The following is a 14,110-nucleotide window of genomic DNA, read 5'->3' on the forward strand; positions in this document are numbered from 1 at the left end:
GTAAATTCAGAACAGAAATGCGGAGACATTTCTTAGCCAGAGAGTGGTGGGCCTGTGGAATTCATTGCCGCAGAGTGCAGTGGAGGCCGGGACGCTAAATGTCTTCAAAGCAGAGATTGATAAATTCTTGATGTCACAAGGAATTAAGGGCTACAAGGTGAATGCGGGTAAGTGGAGTTGAAATGATTGAATGGCAGAGTAGACTCGATGGACCGAATGGCCTTACTTCCACTCCTATGTCTTATGGTCTTATGGTACCACCTCTACCTGTGAGCCAGAAGCTCTGTGACTCACACCAGGACTAGCTTGTCACAGAAAGACTGATCATAACTCAGCTCAGGAAGTCAACAATCAGATTGCCAATCCTTCCAAAACCTCTGCACTGTTCCCCAAAACAAAAAGAATTATGTATACAGATGGGAGAGAAGTGAAGCAGCAGGATGTCACCCTGATAGTAGCTCATTTCTTATCTCGGATAATGATGCAAGAAGAGTCTGACCTTCCTGAACTTGCATGGAGGTATTGGTATAGAGGCAATTTCCCAATGGTGTAACAACAGTGTTTAGTATTGTACACAGTACTCCACATATAGTGTCATCAATACCCTACTCTTGCTTTCAATTCCCCTATTGATAGACCTCAACATTCAATTAGCTTCCCTGATTATGTGTTGTATCTGCATTTTAGGCATTTGTGATTATATACACTAGGACACCCCGATCTCTCTGCATCTCTCAGCTTTACAACGTTTCACCATTTAGATAATGTTTGCAAAGTTTGATCAAGGAGACACGATTTAAACATTGTCTTAAAAGAACACAGAGAAATGAAGAGACTTAGGTGGTAATTGCAAAATCTATGACATAGACAGCGCTTGTATCAAAAGTGCAGCAATGGAAGTGGTGGAGGATCCCCAAAGCCCTTAGGAGGATTGTAAGACTGCAGCAAGTTACAGATTCAGGGGGAAGACAAGTTATTACAGGCAACTTCAAAGAGCATGCATTTGACATTTAAGCTTTGAGATTGCATTATAACTTGCAGTTGAACCCAATCGCAGATCTTAACAGCCCACCGTTAAAGGCTTATTATAGATTCTTTCCAATCAGTCTGCTGAGTGATGCTGTTATGCAACCCTGAAGCTCTTGAGACTTGAACGTGGATCCCCTGGCTTGCTGTAGAATTTGAGCTTTTGGGTTGACAGAGAAACTCAGTCACGCTTAGTTACTCCTTAATGTTTTTAATTGACTCAGGTAATGTATAATTATTTCCAGAGATCAGAATGTGTGATTAGCACATGCCAAAGCTTAGGTTATTTTCAAAACAAAGAACTGCAGGTGCTGGAGATCTGAAACCAAAGCAGAAATTGCTGGAGAAACTCAGCAGGTCTGTCAGCATCCAGCAGGAGAAAGTAGAGTTGATGTGTCAAGTCCAGTGACCCTCCTTCAGACCTGAGAGTAGCTAGGAAAAGATGGTATATAAGGTGAAGATGGGTGGTGGGGGGAAAGGAGTGAGTGGTTAGGTGGAATGAGGCCTGGGGGAGAGAGAGAATGACAGTGAAGGAGATAGAGGGATGGATGATGGTAATCCAGGGAGAGGGAAAAACTGATAATGGGGACAATGATGAATCACTGAGTCATGGAGATGAACACGACGGAAGCAGACACTTCGGTCCAACTTGTCCATGCTGACCACATATCCTAATCTAATCCAGTCCCATTTTCCAATATTTGGCCCATATCCCTGTAAACCCTTCCTATTCATGTACCCATTCGGATGCCTTTTAAATGCTGTAATTGTACCACTCTCCACCATTTCCTCTAGTAGTTCATTCCATACACGCACCATCCTCTGTGTGAAAAAGTGGCCTCTTGGGTCCCTTTTAAATCTTTCCCCTCTCACCCTAAACCTATGCCCACTAGTTCTGGACTCCCCCACCCCAGGGAAAAGACCTTGTTTATTTATCCTATCCATGTCCCTTGTGATATTATAAACCTGTATAAGGTCACCCCTCAGTCTCCGACGCTCCAGGGAAAACAGGAGGGAGGCCCCTTTCGGTCATGGCTGACCATGGGTTGCATCCTCATTGTTCTAGCTTTCTGCTTCCCTGAAGCAATGTCGCTTGTGACTGAAGAGACCAATGCTGGAGTGACAGACCCGGTCGCAGAGGTCACATCTGTATGTGGACATTGATCTGCTGGAGCTGCTGCACTCCTTCCTGCGTGCCCGCTTGTCTGCTGCAGCACTCATCAGCTTGTTTTCCTCTGTTTTGAGGTGTTGGATCAGGGTGCTTCTCCATCTCGTGTGGTAAGCTGCAAGCCACTCCCAGGACTCTGTAATGACATCAAGCACTTCATGTCCCTCATGCAGATGTCTTTGTAGCACAGTTGGGGACGCCAAGTGGGTCTCTTCTTGGATGCAAGCTTTCCATAGAGGATATCCTTTGGGATGCAGCCATCCGTGCCTGAGCGGAGTGTATGTGCTGCAAAGGCAAGTGTGAGATAGAACCGCTGCATTGGACACTCTGTCTTGCCAGGGTATGTCCAGGATATGGTGGATACCCCTCAATTGGAAGGTGTTTGGTCTTCTCTCCTGTCTTGCTTATGTAGTCTACATTTCACTGCCGTACAGCAGTGTGCTTATGATGCAGGCGTTGTAGACTGACATTTTGTCTTCACTGTCAGCTTAGGGTATGTCAGTACTCGAGTGCTGAGGCGAGCAAGAGTTGAGGCTGCTTTCCCAATCCTCTCTGCTCAAGGAGAGGTTGTCAATGATGGTAGAGCCAAGGTAAGCAAATTGATGGACTACATTGAGTTCGTAGTCGTTGTTGGTGATGACCGGCAGTGCTTCTGTGTCTGTCCCAGGATGCTCGTTTTCTTCAGACTGATAGTCAGCCCGAAATCCTTGCAAGCATGAGGGAGGCGATCTATCAGTAACTGGAGTCCCTGTTGGTGTGTGTTGCAACTGGACCATCATCGGCAAACACCATGTCCCTGATGAGTGTCGAGCATAATTTTGTCTTGGCTGTAAGGTGGGCCAGGTTGAAGAGCCTGCCATCTGATCTATTGCGGAGGTAAATCCCCCTGTTGTGGTGCCAAAGGCATGTTTCAGGAATACAGCAAAAAAAATCCCAAAGACTGTGAGAGTGAGGATGTAGCCTTATTTGACGTCGCTGTGGATGTCGAAGGGCTCAGAAGTGCTGCCATTGAACTGCACTGTCCCCTTCATGTTCCTGTGGAAGGTTCGATCACACTGAGCAGTTTTGGTGGGCAGCTGTTCTTCAGGAGAACCTTGACAAAGCCGTTCCTGCTGACCAGGCCGAATGCCTTGGTGAGGTCGATGAAGGTGACATACAGGGGCATTTTCGGTTCTCTGCCCTTCTCCTGCAATTGACAAAGGGAGATGATCATGTCTATGGTTAACCTTTTAGCTCGGAGGCTGCACCTGTGACTCTGGGTATACACATTCTGCCAGTTTCTACAGGTGAGTCAAGATGACCCAAGCAAAGGATTTGCCGACAGTGTTGAGGAAAGAGATGCCCCTTTAGTTGTTGCAGTCGCTTCTCTCGCCCTTGTTCTTGTAAAAGGCAATGATCTTGGCATCCCTCATGGACTGCGGTACAGCTCCTTCTTGCCAGCACTGACAGAGGACTTCATGCAATGGGAGCAGTAGCTAGCCTTGCAGCATTTGATCAGGTCCAGAGGAATCCCATCACTACCTGGGGTCTTGCCTGAGGCCAGGCTGTCAATGGCCTTGCTGAGCTCTTCTACTGATGGCCCGGCGTCTAGCTCGTCCATGGTCAGCAAGCACATGATAGTATCAGGTGCTGAAGTGGACATGGTATACTCTCTGGAGTAGAGATCAAAGTAGTGTTCAACCCACCTCTCCATCTGATGGCCTTTGTCTGTGATTACTTCCCCAGTAGAGGATTTGAGGGGAGCTATCTTATTCTGTGCTGGTCAAAGTGCCTTCTTGATGTCTTTGTACATTCCCCTAATATTCCCTGTTTTAGCGGCCATCTGAATTTCCTCACTTAGCTGTGTCCAGTACTCGTTAGCGCAATGCCTCGCAGTCTGCTGAGCTTTGTTTCTGGCAGCCCTGAGAATTTGCAGGTTCCTCCCACTAGCTGACCACTTGTACTGAACGAGGGCGACACGCTTGGCTTCAACAATGGGGGCCATTTTGGTTGCCTTCACCTCAAACTAGTCGTGTGTCTTGCAGGTCTTCTTCCCAAAGATAGCCAGGGATGTGTGGTGCATGGTATCTCATAAGGTTTTCTACTTCTCTGTGCCGGAGTGTCCATGTCACAAGGCACTGAGTTCTCTCTTGAAAGCCTCTGAGAACTGTTGCACAAGGTCTGGTTGGGACATCTTGCTCACATTGATGTAAGGGCTCCCCTGTTGCTTAGTGCGATGGAATCTCTTCGGTTGCAGCCTAATCTTGCAACATCCTAAGGGGTGGTGTGTGTCACCATCCACACTGTGGTAGAGCATGCGTGGAGAACGTATTTGATGGTGGTGTGCCCAGCTAGGATCAGATCGAGTTGGTGTCAATGCTTTGAGTGCAGGTGTCTCACAAAAACTTTGTGCTGAGGCTTTGTCTGGAAGTAGGAGTTGGTGATGCACAAATCGTGGTACAGGAACAGCTCGAGCAGTCGCTGTCTGTTCTCATTCATTTTGCCCACACCAGAATGCCCAAGGCAGGAGGGCCATGAGTGGTGGTCTGTACCCACTCTGGCATTGAAGTCACTCAGAAGAACAAGTTGCTCCTTCCTAGGGATGCTGCTAATGAGGGGTGCGAGGTTATCATGGAACTTAGTATTTGTGTCCGGCATGGAGGACAGTGTTAGGGCATACACGCTGACAAGGATATCTGGGTCTGCGATGGTGTTGAGGCAAAGAGTCTAAGCCATTGCTGCCTGGCACTACTGTGTTCGTCAGGCTGTTCTTTACTGCGAAGCCGTCTCTGTGCTTTATGAGCTCATCAGAGCCCTTTCCCAGCCAGTAAAGTGTGTAGCCCTTCTCTTTCAGTGAGCCTGTCTCTGCCAGCCTTGTTTCCTGGAGGGTGCCTATGTCTATGTTGAGTCTCTTGAGCTCGTTACTTATGACAGCTGATTTACTAGAGTCCCTGATGTCCTGGAGGTTTTCTGAGAGGCCGGACATCATTGTTCTGACATTCCAACTTCCCAGTTTTAGAGCTGGTCTCTTTTGTTGTTTTTGTTCATTGCTTGGTGCAGTGATTGCAATCTGCTGTTTGGATAATTCCTAATCCCCATGGACCCAATAATTGTGGCGAGACAGCACCTTACTGGCTGGGGGCTGCCCAGCTTGAGGTGGGCGATAGCTGTCCAGTGGGATCCAAAAATCCCTCCCACTGTCAGGGGCAACCTATGGCATCACGCCCTATGCCAATCTAGCAATGACTTAAAACTGGTATCCACTGACCCCCCCCAGTGTTGGGTCAATGCTGTGAGGGAAGCTGGAGAGTCCTTTCCAGGTGCAGTGGTGGGAGGATGCAAGTCTAGGCTGTGTGGCATGGGGAACAAGCTGTTGCCCGTGAAGCACGATCCCCCCCTCTCCATGACACTGGCTAATCCAAAGGGACAGTGAAGCCGTTATAGTTTGGTACCAGCGGCGTCATGGGAGCTGTCAGAACGAGGTTGTAGATAATGATGAACTGCCTTCGGAGCCTCAGCTCTGGATTTTTCCTTGAGGTTTACTCCTGAAGCCTTTCCCATGTCTGGGTCTGACCATAAGGCAGTGGAGGTTTGAAACCAGAGTTTTCCTTCTCTTTACCAGTACATCTAAACTCAAACAACATAGTTCTGGGTGAACAAGCATGCAGTACATATTCATGGTGAGTATTTTTTTTCATAGTTTGCACATTTTTTTTCATAGTTCACCACTTTTCCCCTTGAAACTGTTTTTGCAAGTAATTCTGATAGAAGCTATTTTGATCTAAGAGCCTTTTACCTTTCACAAGCTGTGCTTTGCATTTCTCCAGAGATAACCACTATCGGATTTAAAAACCTTTTAATTTTGCAATGTCGCCATAAGACTTGTTCATTTATTATTAGGGGCCGGAGGAATCCCAATAATGGTTCAGAGTTCGTTCATTGTGGTTGTCTTTATGTTATTTCTTGTTCAACATAATCTCAGATCGAACCTCAACTAAAACTGCTGGCTAATTTGAGTTTCCCATCAAAATGGAGCTGACAGTGAAATCTGTCACTAAACTCAAATTCAACTTGTTTCCAGCAAAGTACAGCCACAAACCTTTGAGAGCTATTCAATTTTGTTTACTAGTAAAAAACATTTCTACAAGTTCTGAAACCGACTGTGCTTCTGAATCACAGTTCAGCCACTGAACCAACATGCAAGCTCAGCCAAGACAGAAAGGGAAGCAATGTTTCCCACAAAAAGGTTACTAAATGATTTGGAAAGCCTTTCCAGGGAAAACAGCCCCAGCCTATTCAGCCTCTCCCTGGAACTCAAATCCTCCAACCCTGGCAAGGTGAAAATGGATTGGCTGTGTTGAAAGTAGCCCATTTAATGGCAGGGTGTTTGGATGGGTAAAGGACTTGGAAAAAAGTTTTCAGGCTTTAAAATGATGGAACTCAATATTGAGTCCTGACAGCTGCAGGGTCCCTAAGCAGTTCCCAGTATGTCATTTTCTGTTTGGGGACCCTGCAGCCTTCAGGACCCATTACAAACTCCAATTATTTTGATGCCTGAACACCTCCTTCCATGTCCTTTCGGCACAGCCTACCCACTTTCATGTACATATGGTCCCCATCATCAGCTTTTCCTTCTCTCTGATATACTATCAAGCATTCCTTTGTCTCCCTAACAGGTTCTCTCTCTCTGTATCTGTACTCCATCTAACTGCTCCTTTCGACCCACACCTCTTGTCATCAGCTAATATACCACCATTTCCTCACTACAATCAGTTCCAAATAAGGATCACAGACCTCTGCTTTGTCTCTACAAATGCTGACAGACCTGCTGAGTTTCTCCAGCAATTTCTGTTTCTGTCTTAGGATTTCTTTAGCTATTTGATCATCATTGCTTCTACAGGCTGAACACTCAAACTGAATCCATGTGTGCATTTTCAATTCTGCTGAATTATAGGATCATCAAATCCTGACAGTGTGGGAGCAGGCCATTTGGCCCATCATGTCCACACCAACACTCCGAAGAGCATCCCACTCAGACCCACCCCCTAACTATCCCTATAACCTTGCATTTCCCATGGCTAATTCACCCACCCTGCACCACTATAGGGCAATTTAGCATGGCCAATCTACTTAATTTGCACATCTTTGGACTGTGAGAAGAAACCAAAGTACCTGAAGGAAATCCATGCAGACACAGGGAGAATGTGCAAAGTCCACACAGTCACCTCAGGATGGAATCAAACTCGGATCCCTGGTGTTGTGAGGCAGCAGTGCTAACCAGTGAGCCACCGTGCTGCCCATTAATTTTAAAAAGTCTTACATGGTATTATTCTTTTCCTGTAGGAAGTACCTATGCTGTCACTTCTTTGCTGTCCAAATTAATGGAACTCACTTGAATTATCTTCCTAATAGGAACTACATTAACAGTCATCAGATTAAACATTTAATCTTTTGGTTGCAAGACAACTTGAACTGTGGTGCTGTTTCGACATGGTGTATTATTTATAGATTGTTTCCATGCATTATCTTCATTTTAGCAACAGGTTTTCAATTTATAGATTTAATTCAGGAACTCATACTGGGATGGCACGGTGGCTCAGTGGTTCGCACTGTTGTCTCACAGCGCCATGGTCCCAGTTTTGATTCCCACCGTTTGTGTGGAGTTTGCACATTCTCCCCGTGTCTGCGTGGGGTGGCTCCAGTTTCCTCCCACAATCCAAAGAGGTGCAGGTCAGGTTAATTGACCATGCTAAATTGCCTACAGTCTTAGGTACGTTGGTCAGGGGTGAATGTAGGGGAATGGGTCTGGGTAGGTTACTCTTCGGAGGATCCGTGTAGACTTGTTTGGCTGAAGGGCCTATTTCCACATTGCAGAGACTCAAATCTAATCAAAGGAAAATGGTTGAATGAGGTATTGGATGTATCGGATTAATGTATATTGAAGGTAAGGATTTTTACCCAGAAACCACTTTCATCCTCCATTAAAATCTGATATCGAATTCAAATGAAATACCAAAATCTTGTCATGCTTTAGGATCTTTTCATTACTAAACCGAACTATGAAATAGAAATTAAATGTCTTGTACAGTTACAATAAGTAAAACCTGAAGAAATGTTGGCAAATGTTACAAATAATATTTCTCAGTAAGAAAAATAGCAAAGCAATCTTGACATTTAATTCACAAACAGAAACTCTGCAATTTGCTTTCATGAGCTCCCTCAACAAAGTAAGAACTATGCTGCTCATTGTTTTCTATTGATTCAGTATTACTGAACAATTCTAATTTTTTGTAAAAATCTTGCATGGCATGTGGGCATAGCTGGTATTTGTCAGCCTTGAACTCATTGACTGTCTAGTCATTCAAAGAGAGTCAATGACATTGCAATGCTGGAATCATGTGGAGACCAGACCGGGGAAGCATGACATATTGCCTTCCCTAAAGGAAGGGCCTTAATGAACAAGATGGGGTGTTATGGCAATAAATGGTTAGCTATTAGTTTTAAATTTAGTTGAATTCAAATGTTATCATTTTCCCTGGTGAGATTTGAACTCAGTTCCATACAATATAAGCTTAGGACTCTCAGACACTAGTCTAGTAACATTCCTTCTGCACCACCACTGCCTCCTCTGTGTCAGGTTGCACACACCTTGACCAAGTGGTAATATATTAAGTATCAGTGGCTTGGACCTTTTATTCAAAGTTTGTGAGCAGAATCGTAGCTCGTGTGCTCATTGTTGTGGTTCTGTTCGCCGAGCTGGGAATTTGTGTTGCAGACGTTTTTTGCACATTCTCCCCGTGTCTGTGTGGGTTTCCTCCGGGTGCTCCGGTTTCCTCCCACAGTCCAAAAATGTGCAGGTTAGGTGAATTGACCATGCTAAATTGCCCGTAGTGTTAGGTGCAGGGGTAAATGTAGGGGAATGGGTCTGGGTGGGTGCGCTTCGGCGGGTTGGTGTGGACTTGTTGGGCCGAAGGGCCTGTTTCCACACTGTAAGTAATCTAAATGCCGGAGGAAAGATCGCAGAAGCGCTTCACAGGAGGCTCCCAAGCACTGAGGATGTCACTCACCTAGACAGGGGACAAAACGTTTGCAACACAAATTCCCAGCTCGGCGAACAGAACCACAACAGCTTTTATTCAACTGTGCTGGCTTTTTTTTGGCTTAATTCATCTGATAAAAGCAAGATCTGCAGGAAAGGTCACGGAATTTGAAGTGCAAATTAAGTGTAGCACTACTCAATGCTCTGTGGTATTTTCTACCAATTTTAAAAGCATTGCCACTTAGCCCTGAGCTACCAATGCCTCCAGAGTAAGTGAATGCCCTTTGGGCTAATGGAGCTTGTTTGCCAGATATTGAGAAAGCTTTAAAAACTAACCTGGGTCCCTCCAGTGAAGCTACACTGACAAGTACATTTTAAAAGTTTTTGAAATTCCTGTTGAATATCTCAAGAACTGACACCACAATCAAAGTGCAGAATTGTTTTCGCATTTTTTTTAAGCAATTTCGAGTAACTCAAGTTGGATTGCAAATAGGTGGAGGGATGGTAATTTAAAGTGCTTATTTTTACTTACGTTAACCTCTTCAACTGCATTAATCGAACTTGACCAAGTCCCCACTGTCAAGTAGAACAGAGAATATTTTGAAAGCAATTCCATTTTTTTGACCAACAATCCCTTTTCAAATGCTCTCCAGTTGTGTTGAATCCAGTTGCAATATGCAAATAAATTTGAGGGGAAATTCAGGGCTGTAGGGAGGGGGTGAAAGCATTTTCCCAAAGCAGGACCTAATTTAGGGTGTAGTTTGTGCCATCTAATAGCACCCTCTTGTGGCCTTTTATATATGTGTATATATCCACATGGCACAGTGCCTTCCTCTCTGCCTTGCCAAGAGACCTTATGCTCAAATGTAGTTGTGGCCAAAATCGAATCCTAGATCCCCCGTGAGCCAGATTTTAATTGGAAGGACCCTCGCATCATTCTGCTGAAAGCAGTATGCCTCAGTTGTTGGAAGGGTGAGCTGGTAGGAGCACATTGAGGGGAACACCTGATGCCTGAACGTTAAGGAAAACCAACAGGGCGTTTCTTGAACCAATCTTTGGACATTGAGCCACCTGAAGGTGGAGATCGCCTAGATAAAAGCAGGTCTCCCGTGGCCTCACTGTTATTTTATTCTGCTCTGACAATCTTGCTCACGCTAGACAACGCTACAATTTCAATTCTCGCCTTGACTATAAATTGTTCATGACTGGTTGTTCATGATGACTCCATGTGCCTTTAAATGTAAAATTGATTGTAAAATCTATCAGACATACATTGGCCAAGAGGCATGTAAAAAATATGGGCATCATCATTAACTGGAATACCTGAGAATGCCACACTTTAATGTCAAAGTAGATTGTAACATTTGTATAATGGTTTGAAATGGTTGATTAGTTTTTAATTACTTCACCTCTTAGTTTGCCTGTTTTCAAAATCCTGCCAAGACCTTAATTCAAATTACCCTTGAGATAAAAGGAGCTGATTGTTCTCAGTTACTTTAGATGGAATTACGCAGAATTTCCAGCAGAGAGATTGGTCAATTGGTTTATGTCAGAATATACAACCTCACAGCCAATGCTAAGGCTCAGTGGTTAGCATTGCTGCCTCACAGCACCAGAGAACCCGGGTTCAATTCCCGCCTCAGGCAACTGTCTGTGTGGAGTTTGTACATTCTCCGTGTGCCTGCGTGGGTTTTCTCCAGGTGCTCTGGTTTCCTCCCACAGTCCAAACAAAAATGTGCAGGTTAGGTGAATTGGCCATGCTAAGTTGCCTGTAGTGTTAGGTGTAGGGGAATGGGTCTGGGTGGGTTGCTCTTCAGAGGGGCAGTGTGGACTTGTTGGGCCGAAGGACTTGTTTCCACACTGTAAGTAATCTAATCAATGTCATCTAACCCTTACATATATCCTCATCGTTGCATATTCTTTTCTGCTCCTGGTGCTTATTTAGCTTCTCCTCAAATACCATCTGTGCTAGTCACCTCAAATATTACACGTGGTTATACAACACCTTAAACATTTCAAAGGTGTATGTTCACCACTGTAGAGTTTTCGTGCTGTGTTCCCTCATTCTCCAGGCAAAGGGTTCAGGAACCATTGGGTGGTAGAAGTGAATAGAGTATCTCATTTAGCGGAAGCAAGGGCCTAGTGGTGTTATCACTGGACTGTTAATCCGATGAGGAGAAAGTGAGGTCTGCAGATGCTGGAGATCAGAGATGGAAATGTGTTGCTGGAAAAGCGCAGCAGGTCAGGCAGCATCTAGGGAACATTCCTGAAGAAGGGCTAATGCCCAAAACGTCGATTCTCCTGTTCCCTAAATGCTGCCTGACCTGCTGCGCTTTTCCAGCAACACATTTCCATCTGTTAATTCTATGAACCAGATAATGTTCTGGAGACCTGGATTCAAATACCGCTTTGACATATGGTAGAATTTAAATTCAGGAAAGCAATCTGGAGTTAATAGTCTAATGACGACCATTTGTCAATTATCTGGAAAAAAAACCCATCTGGTTCACTAATGGAAACAGAAACTATCAATTACTACCTGGCCTGACTGCCATGTCACTCCAGACCCACAGCAATGTGATTGACTCTTAACTGCCCACTGGGCAATTAGAGATGGGCAATAGCCCTGCTAGTGATGCCCACAAGCTGTGAATGAATGATTTTTAAAAGCAGCAGGGTTGGTCCATGCAGTGTGTGAAGTCAAATAGCTTTAACTGCAACAAGGGCTAGTGACAGAAAAAAGGAGAAGGCTATAGGCACCTTAGCCCATCAAACTATAGCCTAGCAACACCAGGGTCATTTGCCTGCCCTCTTGAGACATTCAATCCAGTTCCTGCCCCCTCCCTAGGACCTGCCAGTCTACCCCCAGTGAAAGCCCAGCACCTCATTACTCACTTCACTCCAGGCTTACCGAGGTCCAGGGTTGAATCTAGCCCCTGCGAGAGGTCACTTCTTCTGGGTGGCCGGCAGTTTCTGGAGGCAGGATCTGCTACCTAGAGTGTCTCAGGCCAGTTCATGCTTCTTGCAGAGTTAAATGACTGCACGATAGTCTTTGGGGTGTGAGGATGTGTGAGCGAGGAGTGAGGAGGCTGCTACTCCTAAAATTTAGCTCAGTTTGTGGGTTTGATGGGAGGGACCCCCACCTCATGGAATCCCATTACATCCAGCCCCAGGTTTGTCAAGCCAGACGACTAAAGGGTAACGGAAGAGGTGGGTTTTAAGGAGTGTCTCACAGGGAAGAAAAAAAGATGGAGAGGTATGGAGGGAATTCCACAGCTTAGGCATTGAAACATAGAAAATAGGAGGAGGAGAAGACCATCCGGTCCTTCAAGCCTGCTCTGGCATTCAGGATGAACATGGCTGATCATCCAACTCTAGACCAATTTCCTGCTTTCTCCCCAGAGCCTTTCATCCCTTAACCCTAAGACCTACAACTAACTCCTTCTTGAAGATGTTAAGTGTTTTCTTTCAACTGCTTTCTGCAGCAGAGAATTCCACAGGCACACCACCCTCTGGGTGAAGAATGTTCTCCTCATCTCAGTCTGAAGTGGTCTATGCTGTCTCCTTGCACTGTGACCCCTGGTTCTGGACCACCCGGTCATCAGGACTAACCTTCCTGTAAGATAATAAAAAGTGAAGTGATTGAAATCAGGAGTGCTCAGTAGACTAAAATTGGTTGACACTGAAATGTTGGGATTTGCGAGGCTCAAGGACATTTCAGAAATAGGGAGTGGGTGAGGCTTTGAAGCAAAGTGAAAATGTGGGTGAGATTTTAAAATCAAGGTGATGGGCAGTCAATGTGGATTAATGAGTACAGGGGAGCTGGGTGAGTGAGTTTTGTGCAGGTTAACCCTAATGACCTATCACTTTCACCCCCATCTTCATCTACTTATCACATTCCCCCCTCCCACCCACCACAGCCCCACCTCCTCCCATTTATCTCTCAGCCTGCCTGGCCTAAAAACCTCATTCCTGGTGAAGAGCTTATGCCTGAAACATTGGTTCTCATGCTTCTTGGATGCTGCCTGACCTGTTGTGCTTTTCCAGCACCACCCTCTCGACTCTGATCTCCAGCATCTGCAGTCCTCACTTTCTCCTAATGATATCCCAGTCTGTTTTCATTGAAGGAAATTTTAAGGAACCTCTTGCTCAAACTCTTCCAAAGGAAACTGCATAAACCAATTTCCTCAGCTTGATTTTCCATGCCAGTTGGTTAGTTAATTATTAGCAGTCTCTTAACTAATGGTGTCCATTGTTTATCTCTTGGTGCAGGTGGAGAGGTCCCTTACACTACTTTAGCTACTCGAATGATGATGGGTGTTTGGTGGCTTTTTGCTCTGATCGTTATATCCTCGTACACAGCAAACCTGGCAGCTTTCCTTACAATCAACCGCATTGAAAACTCCATTCAGTAAGTACTCACATCAGGTGCCATTATCATACACCTACTTCATGGTAAGATAACATACTGTGAATGAATTCTTGTTACATCTGGAATTAGGACATTAATGATTCATTTCCGACAGCGACAAAATCCAATTTTCTAGAATGACAGCGCATCAAAATAGAATGAAGTCATTACATTATCTTAGCACTTATACCTTCAATATATAGTCAACACCACAAAGCGAAGAGTGATTTATGTGGATTTGACGATATGCAATTGTATGGCTCTCTTCCATTTGCACAAAGTTAAAAGCTGCTAGAGCATTTCAATTCACTGAATTGTTTGAATCTTTTTTTAAGCTGCTATCTGCATAAAGTTTTCATGCTGACAAGAGCCAGCATTGGTTCCCTTTTCATGATTTCTCTTGTGAAGGTAATGGTGAGCTGCCTTCATAAGCCACTGCAAACCAAATGATGGGGTTGCACCAACAGTCCTGTTGGGACGGGGAGTG

General features: G+C 45.0%; 1 protein-coding gene across 2 annotated transcripts in view; it reads left to right on the forward strand.

Annotated features, from left to right (window-relative positions):
- The window catches only part of grid2 (glutamate receptor, ionotropic, delta 2), a 979,554-nt gene that overhangs the window by 823,893 nt on the left and 141,551 nt on the right, over positions 1-14,110 (forward strand). For both annotated transcript variants that reach the window (XM_043674401.1, XM_043674402.1), the window contains one exon: positions 13,485-13,623. In XM_043674401.1, the coding sequence (XP_043530336.1) occupies positions 13,485-13,623 (139 nt within the window). The remainder of the gene's footprint in view (positions 1-13,484; positions 13,624-14,110) is intronic.

The sequence above is a fragment of the Chiloscyllium plagiosum genome, chromosome 32, assembly GCF_004010195.1.
Source record: "Chiloscyllium plagiosum isolate BGI_BamShark_2017 chromosome 32, ASM401019v2, whole genome shotgun sequence".
Taxonomy (NCBI): domain Eukaryota; kingdom Metazoa; phylum Chordata; class Chondrichthyes; order Orectolobiformes; family Hemiscylliidae; genus Chiloscyllium; species Chiloscyllium plagiosum.